Source organism: Trichechus manatus, unplaced genomic scaffold (assembly GCF_000243295.1).
Source record: "Trichechus manatus latirostris isolate Lorelei unplaced genomic scaffold, TriManLat1.0 scaffold00040, whole genome shotgun sequence".
Classification (NCBI taxonomy): Eukaryota; Metazoa; Chordata; class Mammalia; order Sirenia; family Trichechidae; genus Trichechus; species Trichechus manatus.
This window is the reverse complement of record NW_004443976.1, coordinates 10,960,188-10,975,166: the sequence shown is the minus strand read 5'-3', so window position 1 is coordinate 10,975,166 and position 14,979 is coordinate 10,960,188. Positions and strand designations below refer to the sequence as shown.

The window sequence follows — 14,979 nt, the reverse complement described above, 5'->3', positions numbered from 1 at the left end:
TGTAATGAGATCCCCAATAAAAGCTCTGGACAGTGAAGCTCCATGGGCTTCCTGGTTGGTGAAAGACATTGATGCATGCAGGAGGGACACAAAAGCTTCACACTGGGAACCCTCCTAGGCCTCCCCCATGTGTCTTTTCCTTTGTATACTTTTTGCTATAACAGAGCTGTGACTGTAAGAACGGCACATTCTGTGAGTTCTGTGAGTCCTTCCAGCGAATTATCAAACCCAAGAGAGTAGCGGGAGATGGCAGGTCAGAAGTCAGGGAGCCCGGGATGGGAGTGGGGGTAAAGGAGCTTGTGGCTGGCATCCTGAAGGGGGAGAGGGAAACCTCAAATTTGCAGCCAGCAGGTCAGAACTGAGGGTATCGTGTAGACTCCCAAACTTACGGCTGGCGTCTGCCTATTGGCAAGTCTGTAGGATGGTGTTGTTTTAACTTGGGAGATCTGTCCTAGCTCCAGGTGGCTAGGGTCAGAGAGAGAAGTGCTGCGTGGGCAGCTGGTGTCAGGAAAAATTTGATCTTGATTTTTTAGTACTGAAGAAGTAAAGCTTAAAGAGATGCTACTAAACTACTTAAGTATTGATTTTTTTTAAAAATGTCGCTTCAAATTCTATTTTCTCTTTGTGATACTATGTAAACACACGTACTTAAAAGAAAATAACTACTATATAAAATTGACTAAACAGTTATTCTCCTAGAGAAAACTTAATTAGCTCAACTGTATACTAAATGTAATAAGACTCCAGTTATATACTCTCGGAGTAATTTATTTGGTGGATCCTCAAAGGCACCACTGAACATATCGTATTTTCTTAAATCTAGGACACATTGTTTCACATTTTAGTATTTCTGAAATCACAATGTAGCTTATAATGGATATGAACACAAAAAGCTGTTATTAAATATCATATTCATGGTATCTAAGAATTAAGAAAATATGGTGTAGCTGAAAAAGGCAGGGGTAGTGATTTACTGGAAGGTGGCAGAAGGGAACGTTCTGAGGTGATGGTAATGTCCTCTATACCTTGATAGGGGTTCAGGGTACATAAATAATTCAGGAAACGTATACTTAGGATTTGTGCAATTTTGCCTCAAAAGAAAAAAAATGTAAACACATACTGGACTTTAGTTAATTATATGTATCCTGAAGTATTTAGGGGGAAGTGTACTGATGTCTACAATTTAACTTGAAATGCATCAAACAACCACATGGATGGATGGAGGGATATAGAGATGGACAGATCGAAAGATGTGATAGAGAGTACAGTAAAATACTCATGGTAGAATCTAGGTGGTGGATACATGAGTGATCGTGGCAAAATTCTTTCAACAGTGCTTTATGTTTGCAAACAATCATAACAAAATGTTGGGAAAAATTAACAGTTAAAAAAGAAACATGGTACTTGATGACTGCTACTCAGAGTGAAGGCTTTGTGCCCAAGAAGAGCTAAAGCAGCCTCTAGAAGACCTACCTCATAAAACCAAGCCTATTCGTCAATGATACAGCATCAGTCTAAAATGGCATGGGCCATCTAATTACAAGGGCTAGTGTCTGTAATAAGGAGTCCTGGGGGCGTAGCGGAGGAGTGCTGGTGGCATAATGGTTAAAGTGCTTGGCTGCTAACTAAGAAGTCAGCAGCGGTTCGACCCACTAGCCACTCTGTGGAGAAAGATGTGGCAGTCTGCTTTCGTAAAGACTACGGCCTTGGAAATCCTATGGGGCAGTTCTACTCTGTCCTATCAGGTTGCTATGAATCGGAACTGACTTGAGAGCAATGGAGAGTCTGTGATGGTCACTTTTGGTGACAAAAGTAAACCAGTGCTCAGTAACATTTTTGTTCTGTCAAACGGCAGTCATTCCATCCCCAAGTGTTTCCTGCTTCCAGAAATTTTCCAAAAAGAACCCATGAAAAATGTTCATCCAAGCTCCCATATCAAAGCAAACAAACAGACAAAACCACAGCAAAACGACTGAAACCAAGAGAAGAGGATGAAATCCCACACCTCCTTCTCTCCTTTCTGTGTGTGGTCAGAATCAGTGTGAGTGGGCACTGTGGTACTGCAGAAAGACAGTGCGTGAATTCTGTTCTTCCCTAGCTCATGAGCAGAAATGAAGCTCACAGTTATACGCTTATTTTTATATAGAGGATTTCAATGACTGGATTCCTCTTGTGACTTTATTAACTGATAATTCAACTTTCACAGGTACCTGCAGATCAGATTCTAATTAACTGACTTGTTTTTTGAAGAACACAAGCCAATGTCACAAAACAAACAGTGGGAAGATTATTCTAGAATACAGAATCAAGATGAAGAGACATCATAAATGCAAAGAGTAAACCTTGACAGGAAAATGAATTTGAAACAGTTATAAAAAAACACATTGAGGACTATGACAGAAATTTGAATATGGATTCTATATTAGATGATATTTTTGAATCAATGTTAATATTCTTAGTTGTGATAATGGTCTGTGGTTATGTGGGAACAACCTTGTTCTTGGGAGATACCTTCTGAAGTATTTAGGGGTAAAGTATCATGATGTCTTCAACTTACTTGTAAAGGTTCAGGGAAAAAGTGGTTGTGTGTATACTGAGAGAAGTGATAAATCTAGGTAAAGGTATATGGGCATTTAAAGTACCATTCTTTCAACTTCTCAGTAGGTTTACAGTTTTTTTAAATAAAAACTTGGGAAAATGAATCCATAAATGTTAAAGAAAAAAAGTGGTAGGTGAAGAAAATGTAGTAAAAATTTTAAATAATTGTATCTGGGTAATTAATGGGTGTCAGATACTAGTTCCTCTATTTTTGTGGAGGTTTGAAAAGTTTCATAATAAAGTACCTTTTTAAAATGGCATCACAAAAGTTTTAGGTAATATTTATAATTACCCTTTGAGAATACATGCAGTATCATTAGATTCTAGAACCTCTTAATCTGTATTTAAGCCTGTGTTTTCTTGACTCTTATTAAGAGTCATTCTTTTGTTTAAAATGTTACCCATTTCCTAACTACATACTATGTTCAGGACAGTGTACCAGGTTCTGAGGGATTATTAAAAAGCAACTGATGTAAGTCTCAGTTCCCACCTTACCATCTAGTTGTAAAACAAGACATAAACTGGATCCAAGTAAGTAACAATGAATTACAGTATATATAAAAAAGGGCCAGATGAGAGAAAATCAACATGGGCTGGAACTTATAAAGATGGGATTCAAATCGGGCAAATTTCCTGCCTAGAGTGAGAAAGAGACTAACGTCCAGGAAGTCAGCTGGAAACTGTTAAAGTAAGTCAGACTTTAGGGACTGGACTGGGCTAGGACAAGACAGAAAGAAGAAACATGCAAACTGGGTGACTAACTAGAGACGGGGGTATGAGAAGGTGGGTGAGTCAAAGAAGACTCCAAGAGTTTAAGCCTTGAGTCCTGAAAACAGTGCTGCTGACAGAAACAAGGAAATTGGGAAATGCATTTGTTTGTATAAGAACAAAGTTTACTTTTTAAATATGCTGAGTTTAAATTGAAATTTAGTCCCTATTTCACACCTTATGCTCCAAGAATACCAAATTACTTGCAAACTGCCTAATACCATTTCACACCTCACCTGCTGTCCTCTACGCCTACGAGGTTGGCTCACCAGGCAAATTCATTCGTTAAGAAACCACCAAGACTGTGACAAGGATGAGGGTCCAGAAACTCATTTTGCTGCCTGCCTGCCCCTCTAAGCTAGCAATCCTTTGGAAGCCCAGTAAGTGCCAGCCAAGACTGCTGCCTTCCAAAGCCTCCTCTTCCATCCATCAGCGGACTGGAGAAGTGAACTCTTTTGGAAAACCCTTCAGCCTCACAACCCTGTTCACTGCCTAAAATGTCAGTTTCTCTGGTCACCTTTCCATTTCACACTCCCTCATATTGTGCTTTTTTCTCCTGGTCCCAAACACCATTCTTTTCTGCCCTCCCCCCAAACATTTCCTCTGTACTCTCTGGACCCAATTCCCTGGTGAGCAAAGTCACCGCATCCTCAGCCTCTTCGCTCAACACTCCCTCCTGCGGGTCTTTAACCTTGGATCTCCCCCTAGGCAGCCCTCTCAAGTAAAGACCATTCTTTACTCCACATAATACACACACACGCACACACACACACACACACACACACACACACTGTGGGGTGAAGAATTACTTCATCCAAAGAATTTGGTCTTTGTCCCAGTTTCTGGAAAACCAAAAAGACCAAACCTGTTGCCGGTGAGTCAGTCCTGACTCATGGTGACCCCATGTATTACAGAGCAGCATTGCTCCACTGGATTTTCTTGGCTGTAATCTTTACAGAAGCAGTTCACCAGGCCTTTCTTCCACAGAGGTGCTGATTGGGTTCTAACTGACAAAAAGCTTTCCAGGCTAATGAAAACTGCAAGTAGCTTCAAAACTCTTGCCCAAGTGACTGGAGTGTCGCTGTTTATTCATGAGGGCTCCAGATCACACTTGAGAGTTTATGCTAATGAGGTAACTCTTGTGTAGGGGCTGGCCAGGCCAGAAAGACCTATCACCTGATATCAGCCCAAAGTCTGGGAGGGGAGGGGGGAGTCCTGGAAATTGAGTTCAACAGCATGGGCAATGATACCATCAATCATGACTATGTAATGAAACCCTAATAACAACTCGGGACACAGAACCCTGGATGAGATTCCTGATTGGTGATGGACATCGATGCATGTGGAAGGGTGACATGTCCTTCGGGACACAGAAGCTCCATGTTGGGGTCCTTGCCAGACCCTGCCCTATGCTTCTCTTCCTTCATATCCTTTCAAATAAAACTAATCGTAAGTACATTGCTTTTCTGAGTTCTGTGAGTTGTTCTAGCAAGTTATCAAACCTGAGCGGGTAGTGGGAACCTTCGAGTTTATATATAGCAGGTCAGAAGTGAGGATGTCCTGGGGACCTCTTAGCCTGTGGCTGGAGTCTGAAGTCTTGAGCAGACTTGGTAGTCTGGAGGACTTTGGCCCTTAATGTGTGAGATCTGACCTAACTCTGGGTGTTTAGCGTCAGAAAAAGAACTGCATTTGCAGTTAGTATTGACAAGACATCATACACAGATATACCCAAAGCAATCTGGAAGAGGGACAGTGACATCCTTCTCTCTCCACAATGTTATCTCCAGACCTTTTACTGGGAAAGTCCCTACCCCCTGGAGTCTGTGCCATATGTCTCTTCCCTGGCCTCTTCCTCTCTCATGTTACATACTGCAGTAGTTCTGATACTTAAGATTTCCCCGATCAATAAATAAAAAATAAAAATGTCAAGTTTTTATTTTGCCTAGCAAGGATATAACAAACAAACAACAAACCCCACTCTTTTTTTAAAAAAAAGAAAGGACTTTTTCTTCTCAAAGTGGGAAGGATATTATCTCTGAATAACAGTCCTTTAAATGAAATTGTTTAGTTTTATGAAAGACTCACTCAGAGGCCACTGTTCTTGTTTTACCACTCTTCTCTTCATGTGGATGACACACCCTAAGCCTGGGGCCTCTTAACTCCTTCAACCTCAATGCCATCTGCACACTTCCATTCTTCAGCTGCCCACACTTGCGGCCGCACCTTAGGTCTTACCATCACTCATCATCTTTGGCCACAACTGCCTACTTTCCCTGCTCTGACATGCCAGTATCTCCAATATTCTCTGTTATACTTCATCAAGACCCCCAAGTTCTCTGGCCCAGCTACTTTCTCCCGATCAATTCCCTCCTCTCTCTGCCCATTTCCCATGGTCCATCATGGCAGAGTTTCTCTTGCCAATATCCTCAGTTCTCTTGCTTTACTGTCCCCCCTTGCATTCACTTATAAAATACTGCAATTGTTTCACCTTCTCCATTCCAACGCTTTTCTGGTGGATTTGTTGCAGTAATGGCCCCAAATGTTGGCAGTGTTTCCCACACTGACTCTGGCATTGGCCATGTGACTTGTTTTGGGGAATGAGTTAGCAGCGAACATCCCAAGCAGCAGAAACTTGAACAGCACTGATAAATGGAAGCTTGCCCTCTTGCTGGCTACAACATTAAAAAGCCAAGGCTAGCCTGCTGGAGAATGAGAGGACACGTGGAGAAGAACCACAGCCTCCCAGCCAACAGTCAGCCAATGTCCAGCCAACCCAGCAGCTGACTGCAGATGCAGGAGTGAGCCCCAGATGAGATCAGCTGAGCCTGGCCCAGATCACAGAGCCACCCAGCTGAGCCCAACCAAATTGCAGGAAGCCTGCAGAACCATGTTGTTCCCAGTCACTAAATTTCGGTGTGGTTTGTCATGTAGGAAAAGGTAATTCATGTAACCCAGAAGGCTAAACAATGCTGGAAGAAAATTCATACAACAAAGCACGTAATGTTAATGTCAGCTATTTGTACTTTCCTCAAATCTCCTATCCTGCCACTCGTCCTCCTTATTAATAACCAAATTTTCTACTTTACCGAGAAAATAGAAACCATTAGATAAGAACTTTCTCACAATTCCTCCCTAACTTATCCACATTAGTACCCATCTGCCTCTGCGACCCTGTCATTACAGAAGAGTGACATCCTCCCTATGGCCCCCTGCCCAGACATCCAAACCCTGTGCACTGGATCTCATCACCATGTTTGCTTCATCAGTTCTCTTTCCTTCCTGCCCCCATCTTCAACGACTCTCATAGTACTGTCTCCGTCTCATTAGCATTTAATCTTTCCCACATTAAAAACACCACCAAAAACAACAAAGTCTCTGCTGATCTCTTACCACTATCAAAATATTACTCCCCTTTCACTTTCTCAGACTATTTGAAAGCAGTTCTAAACTTGTTTTCTATACTTTTCCACCTCTCCTTCACTTCTCAACCAACTGCAATCACCAACTCCTACCATCTTCTCTTTATTGCTAAATCCAGTGGACATGTTTCCATATATCAGTTTATCTCTGTAGCCTTTGATATGCTGACTCCTCTTTCCTGAAATGCCTCTCTCCCCTTGGTTGCTGTGTCAACACATCCTCTTGGTGGATTCTTTTAGCCTTCTTTGTGAATTCTATCTCTAAGCAACCCTTAAATGTTGGTTTTCCTCAGGATTTTACACTCTGCCTTCTCTTTCAACACATTCTTCCAAGGCAACCTCATTCACTAGCCTGGCTTCTGTTACCATACATGCCGTTGACCTCTCAGATTTGCATCTCTAGCACAGATCTCTGTCCTGAGCTCCAAGTCTATGTAGCCAACAGCCTAGTGGACAGCTCCTCTTAAATAAGCCAGAGGCACCTCAAACTCAATATGTCCTAAATCAAACTCATTCTCTTCCACTCCAAACCTGTTCTTCCTCTCATGTTCCCCATGTCAGGAGACACCGTGTTCAGTCACCTAGCTGCCTATGCTTACAAGCTGGATATCATCCTTAACTCCCCCTTCTGTCTTAGCTCCTCTTTCTCAGACACATAAACCACCAAGTCCTGGTAAGTCTGCCCTTAAACTGAATAGTACTTGAATTCATCCACTTCTCTCTAGGCTCACAATCACTACTCTACCTGGAGTCACCACCATCTCTTACCTGGATTACTCAAGAGCTTCTAAACTGGCCTCCCTGCTATGACTCTTCCTCCAACCCATTTTTCACCCGGCAGCTAACGTGCAAATCTAAATCATATCCTGTCACAGATATTATTTTATTCAACGATGATTCTCTAGTACTCAGCACACAGTACACCAGGCACATGACAGTCAATCAATACCTGTTTATTGAGTAAACTGAGTAAATTATTGAAACGTCCAGCAGGCCAACATCTGGACATAGAAACTAAAGTGTAAGTTTTACAAATTAACATTATGAAATGTGCAAAAAGTCCAGTTTGAGAACCAAACAGTTACTTCAATATTTAAGTAATTTATATAATCTTAGTCCTAAGAAAGAACTGTAAGGTTTATATCAAACACTTAAAAACGGCTGCTCTACTCCCCCTACCCCCCAAAAAATAATTACTCTACTTTCCAAAAACAATTCTGAATGTTTACTTACGTGCAAAGAATTGACTGGTCCTCACGATCTATAAAATGAAACAAAAAAAGAAAGTGACCATTTGCCTAGTTTTTAAATATTTGATATAATAAAGTTGAAAGTAATAACCTATAAAATATTAATAACTTTATTTCTCTCAAGCCAAGTTTACTCCTTCCCGATCCTAATCAAATTCATTCATTAACGCCTATCATTATGCCATATTCTTTGGAGGTAAATAAAAATCCAGGCTTACTCCACACACCATTTGCAAAAAAAAAAAACAAAAAACAAAAACAAAACCCAAACCAAACCCGTTGCTACTGAGTCGATTCTGACTCATAGTGACCCTATAGGACCAAGTAGAACTGCCCCACAGGGTTTCTAAGGAGCAGCTGGTGGGTTCGAACAGCCAACCTTTTGGCTAGCAGCTGAGCTCTTAACCACTGTACCACCAGGGCTCCACCATTTGCCTATATACCTAGTCAACCTTGAGTCTCAAATCCTAGTGCATGTCAAATTCAACTGGGAAGTTTTATAAAAGTATATTTTCTTGGGCCCCACCCTAGCTCAATAAATCATTCTCTCAGGGTGGTACCTGTTGCCCTCGAGTCAATTCTGACTCATAGCGACCATACAGGACAGAGCAGAACTATCCCACAGAGTTTCCAAGGAGTGGCTGGTGGATTCAAACTGCCGACCTTTTGGTTAGCAGCCAAGCTCTTAACCACTGTGCCATCAGGGTTCTGACCTGGAGGGAGGGATTGATAATCTCTTTCTATAAAAGCTCCCCAGGTGATTGTAACACACAGCCAGGTTTGAAAACCACTGCCTTTTAGAATGGTTTCAAGAATAGCCCCAACCAGGGAGGAATTGTTAATTTTCCTTAGAGGGGAAATAATATATCAAACACTGACTGGAGAGGTAGGTTGATTAAGAATAAACACCCATATGAAGTTTAACCACTGTTTCAAGTCAAAGTGTTATGAAACCAAAAAACCAAACCTATTGTTGTTGTTAGGTGCTATCGAGTCGGTTCTGACTCATACCGACCCTATGACAACACAATGAAACACTGCCCAGTCCTGTGCCATTCTCACAATCGTTGCTATGTTTGAGCCCACTGTTGCAGCCAATGTGTCAATCCCTCTCATCGAGGGTCTTCCTCTTTTTTGGCTGACCCTCTACTTTACCAAGCATGATGTTCTTCCCCAAGGACTGGTCCCTCCTGATAATAATGTCCAAAGTACAAGAGGCAAAGTCTTGCCATCCTTGCTTCTAAGGAGCACTCTGGCTGTCCTTCTTCCAAGACAGACTCGTTCGTTCTTCTGGTAGTCCATGGTATATTCAATATTCTTTGCCAACACCATAAGTTGAAGGCATCAATTCTTTGGTCTTCCTTATTCATTGTCCAGCTTTCACATGCACATGGGGAAATTGAAAATGTCATGGCTTGGGTCAGACGCATCTTAGTCTTCAAGGTGACATCTTCCTTCACTTTTAAACACTTTAAAGAGGTCTTTTGCAGATTTGCCCCATGCAATGCGCCATTTGACTTCCTGATTACTGCTTTCATGGGCATTGATTGTGAATCCAAGTAAAATGAAATCCTTGACAACTTCCATATTTTTTCCATTTATCATGATATTGCTTATTGGTCCAGTTGTGGGGATTTCTGTTTTCTTTTTGTTGAGGTGTAATCCATACTGAAGGCTGTAGTCGTTAATCTTTATCAGTAAGTGCATGAAGTCCTCTTTTCTTTCAGCAAGCATGTCGCAAGTTGTTAATGAATTTGTAGTTAAAAATCTTCACACAAAGAAAACTTCATTTCACTGATGAATTCTACCAAACATTTAAGGAAGAAATGATACCAATTCTAAAAAAACTCTTCCAGAAAATTGAAGAGGAGGAAATATTTCCCAATCCATTCTATAACAAGCCTTAACCTGACACTAAAACCAGAAAAAGACATTACAAGAAAACTATATACAAATATCCCTCATGAACAAAGATGCAAAAGTTCTTAACAAAATGTTAGCAAACTGAACCGAGTGATATATAAAAAGGACAACACAACATGAGTGAGTGGCATTTATCCTGGGAATATGAGGCTAGTTCAAAATCCAAAAAGCAAACAATCTAATTCACCGTATCAACAGACTAAACAAAAACAATATGATCATCTCACTAGATACAGAACAAGCATAAAAAACAAAACAAAACTCAACATCCATTCATGATTTAAAAATAAAGGTATAAAAGAGAATTTAACTCAATAAAAGTCATCTATATAAAAACCTACAGTTAACATCATTCTTAATAGTAAAAAACAAGACACTCCTATTCAAAATCATTAAGCATCATAAAGGAAGAAAAAGAATTGAAAACGTAAGATTTAAAAGGAGGAAATAAAAATGTCTCTTCACAGATGGCATGATTGTCTACAGAAAATCTTATAGAATCTAAAAACACAAAAATCCTTCTAGAATAAGTGAGTTTAGCAAGGGTGCAGAATACAAGGTCAATACATACAGGAAATATATTTCTACCAACTAACAGTAAGCAATTAAAGTTGAAATTTTAAAAGTTTCATTTAACACCAAAAAACACTAAATACCTGGATATAAATCTAACAAAGTATGTGCAGGATCTGCATGATGAAAACTACAAAACATGATGAAAGTAATCAAAAACTTAAATAAGTAGAGAGATATACCATGTTCACAGACTGGAAGACCTGAAATTGTTGTCAATTCTGCCCCAACTGATCTACAGATTCAATGCAATCCAATCAATATGTCAGCAAGATTTTTTTGTTGAAATCGACAAGCTGATTTCTAAAATTTCTGATGTTAAGATTTACCATAAAGTTAATGTAATCAAGGCAGTGCGATACTGGTGAAAAGATACACGTATTGATCAATGGAACAGAGTGCTGAAATAGACTCTAGTTGATTTTCAACAAAGATATAAAGGCAATTCAATGAAGAAACAACAGATCTAACAAATGGTGTTCAATCATAGACTAGGACAAACAATTTGCAAATCACTTATCCAGCAAAGGATTTGTATCCATAATGAACAAAGATTCTCAAAACTCAACAATAAGAAACCAAACTATCCAAATAAAAATTGGCCAAAAGTTTTGGACATTTCACCAAAAAAGATATAGATGTGGCAAATAATCACATCAGAAGATGCTTAATATCATTAGCCACTAGGGAAACGCAATTTAAAACCACTACATAACTATTAGAGGGTTACAATTTAATGAAAACCAACAATATCAAGTGTTGACATGGATGCAGAGCAACTGGAACTCTCATACACTGCTGGTGGGAATGCAAAAAAAAAAAAAACTAGCCACTTTGGAAAATAAGTTGGTAAGTTAACATATATTTCCATATGACTTAGCAATCCTACTCTTAGGTACTGACCCAAGTGAAAAGAAAACTTACGTCCACACAAAAACCTGTGTATGAATGTCTACAGTGCCTTAATTGCCAAAAAACTGAAAATAATCTAAATGTCCTTCAAATGGTGAATGTATAAATAAACTGTGGAACATGCAAGCAATAAACAAAACAAACAAACAAAAAACCAAATCCGTTGCCCTTGAGTAGATTCCAACTCATAGCGACCCTATAGGACAGAGTCGAACTGCCCCATGGGGTTTTGAAGGAGCAGCTGGTGGATTCAAACTGCTGACCTTTTTCATTAGCAGCCAAACTCAACCACTGCGCCACCAGGGCTAAAAAGGAATGAACTACTGGTGAATGGGCTTGAAGGCTGAATTGTGTGTGATTCCATTTATATGACATTCTGGAAAAGGTAAAGCTATTGGGACAAAAAATAAATCAGTCGATGCCGTGGACTAGGGGTAGAGAAAATGACTACAGCGGCGTGGGAAATTTTGTGGTGATGGAACTGTTCTATAGCTTGTCTGCAGTGGTATGTATGCAACTGTATGCATCTGTCAAAAGTTGCAGAACTATACCCTTAAGAGTGAATTTTACTGTACACAAATGATACCTTAATAAAATAGTCATTCTTACTCTCATGCTATGCTTCCACATTATTTTAAGACTTCAATAAAGTTTTACGATTTTATTCTATATATTGTTCCCATGTATTGTTGTTTATTCCTAACTTTTATTTTGGCTAGAGAAAAGGGTAACTGGTGATACAAGAGAAAGTTATTATTGATTTCTGTACTTTTAGCCAATCACCATAAGAAATCACTGTTTTATCCCTTCCCTAATCCTTTCACTGTATGTCCTTACCCTTTCTTTTACTTTTCTTCATAGCATTTATCTACTTAATATTGAATTTATATTTTGTATTCCATATGAGCGTTCTCTAACAGTCACTAGAATGGTTTCAATACATTATACAGCTTCTCAGGATGAAGAGTGGTTACCATATTCTACTGTCTATATTTCTACGTTATAAGAGTCAATACATAGATCCAAGACAACTATAATTCATTATAAAACAATCTTTTTCCTGATATAAAACAGTGCTCTTTGTCCCTTTTTTGCTTTGAAGTCTACTGTGTGACTTTTGACTGGTGCTTCCTTCTTGTATGCACTTGGCTAAGGTATCTTTTTGCCCATCCTTGCACTCTTATTATTTTATTACTTTGTTTGAGATCTCTCTCTTACCAATTTATGTATCTCTCTCAACCCCTCTCACTGAGCCCTGGTGGTGTGGTGGTTAAAGCAGTCGACTGCTAACCGGAAGGCTGGCAGTTCGAAACCATCAGCAACTCCACAGGAGAAAGATTTGGCAGTCTGCTTTCACAGAGATTTATAGCCTCGGAAACCCCATGGGGTCGCTATGAGTCAGAATTGACTCCACGGCAGTGGGTCTGGTTTTTTTGGTTTTTCTCACTTAGTAGGGGTGTTAAAAGTACTTACATTTATTGTTATAACTGCTATATTTGATATCACTTGTTTTCTGATTTTTTAAAGCCATCCTTGTTAAAGATGGCTTGTTTTCCTTGCTTTTATTTCTTCTAATGTAGGAAACTTGAATTTGGTTTTCAAAAATTAAAATAATTCTTTAACCTACATTCTCAAGGTTCATTTTAATGTATATCAATTCTATTCTTAACAAATCTTTATTCTTACACCAAAGAGGACATCCAAATGGCCAAGAGACACATGAAAAGATGCTCAGCAGTCATTAGCCATCAAAGAGATGAAAATCAAAACCACAATGAGATACCATTTCACTCTCACTAGGATGGCTAATGGAGCCCTGGTGGCGCAGTGGTTAAGCGCTATGGCAGCTAACCAAAAGGTCGGCAGTTTGAATCCATCAGCCACTCCTGGGAAAGCCTACAGGGCAGATGGAAGTATGTGTTAGAGCAGCATCCCACTCTCGGTTCCAAATTCTGTCTTAGTTACTTAGTGCTGCTGTAACAGAAATTGCACAAGTTGATGGTTTTAACAAACAGAAATTTATTCTCTCACAGTCTAGAAGGCTAGAAGTCCGAATCCAGGGCACCATCTCCCAGGGAAGGCTTTCTCCCTCTGTCAGTTCTGGGAGAATGTCCTACATCAATCTTCCTCTGGTCTAGGGAGCTTCTCAGCACAGGGACCTCGGGTCCAAAGGATGCATTCAGCTCATGGTGCTTCTTTGTTAGTGGCATGAAGTCCTTCTCTTTGCTTGATTCTCTCTTTTATATCTCAAAGGAGATTGATTCATAACTACCTCTAATCTTGCCTCATTAACATCACATAGGTAGAATTTACAACACGTAGGATAATCACATCAGAGGACAAAAAGGTGGACAATCACAAAATACTAGGACTCATGGCCTAGCCAAGTTGACATACAATTTGCGGGGACATAATTAAATCCATAACAGAGGGTAATGGTAGCACAATTCGAAGAATGTAATCAATGTCACTAAATTGTACATGTAGAAACTGTTGAACTGGTGTATATTTTGCTACGTATATTCTCAACAACAACAAAATATATAAAATTTCATTCTTAAAACAAAAAGGGAGGATAATATATACCTATGCCTACTATACTCAGGATATTATTATGTCAAAAACATCTTTGCAAGATGGCTACCTATACTCAGTCTGAGATTTCTTAATTTAGGAACTGAGATAGCCTAGAACAGAATTTACAAACCAATATTATAAATGGGCTTTCTGCGTGATGAGGACTAGTATTATATATGTATTTTTCAACACAAACTTACTAAATTGTGTTAATGACATGCTTTATATTCTTTTTTCCTCTAGTCGGAGAGAGGCAAGTTAAAGCTCCCTCTGTTAATTGTGGTTTACATTCTCCTTGCTTTTGTTTTAAATATTTGCTGTCATTGCCAAAGGTGAATATAAATGCTATCTATCTCTCCTAGATGATATTTCATACTATTTCTCTCTTAAATCTCCAATCTCCCCTTCCTCCTCATTCTCAGCTGATACCTTGCTTCTTACTCCCCCGAGAAAGCAGAAACATTTTTATAAGCTCCCACCATAAACCATATCTACCCACCTACCTCCAGACACTTTCCAAAAGTCTGGCTGTGAAGGGAAGGGGGGATATGGAAGAGAGCACTTTCTTTTTCTTTTTAAGCAATGGGAAAAAATGACCACCAGACAGTAAGACAAGGTAATAACAATAAAAAGATTTCCAAGTGGGTTAGTTTTTGTGGGGTGGTGTTCAAGCTTTTCATATTAGCTATGTGTATGTCTTCTTTGGAGAAGTGTCTATTCAAGTCTTTTGCCCATTTTTTAATTGCATTGTTCGTCTTTTTGTTGATAAGCTGTAAAAGTTCTTTATATATTCTGGATATTAAACGCATACAAGATTTATGGCTTCCAAACATTTTGCCCATGCTGCAGGCTGTCTCTACACTTCGTAGCCAAACATTTCTTTTTCTTTTTCCCTATACAAAAATTTATACATACACTGTTGTGTGACCCTAATTGCTCTCCCCATACTGTGACAGCAC

At 39.5% G+C, this 14,979-nt stretch overlaps 1 protein-coding gene across 3 annotated transcripts in view; it reads right to left on the bottom strand.

The window, feature by feature from the left end:
• Positions 1-14,979, bottom strand: part of MYH10 (myosin heavy chain 10) — a 152,081-nt gene that overhangs the window by 102,776 nt on the left and 34,326 nt on the right. For 2 of the 3 annotated variants that reach the window (XM_004375992.2, XM_023731074.1), the window contains exon 4: positions 8,019-8,046. In XM_004375992.2, the coding sequence (XP_004376049.1) occupies positions 8,019-8,046 (28 nt within the window). Of the gene's footprint in view, positions 1-8,018; positions 8,047-14,979 lie in introns of those variants that run through there. The other variant, XM_023731075.1, reaches the window with a different exon arrangement.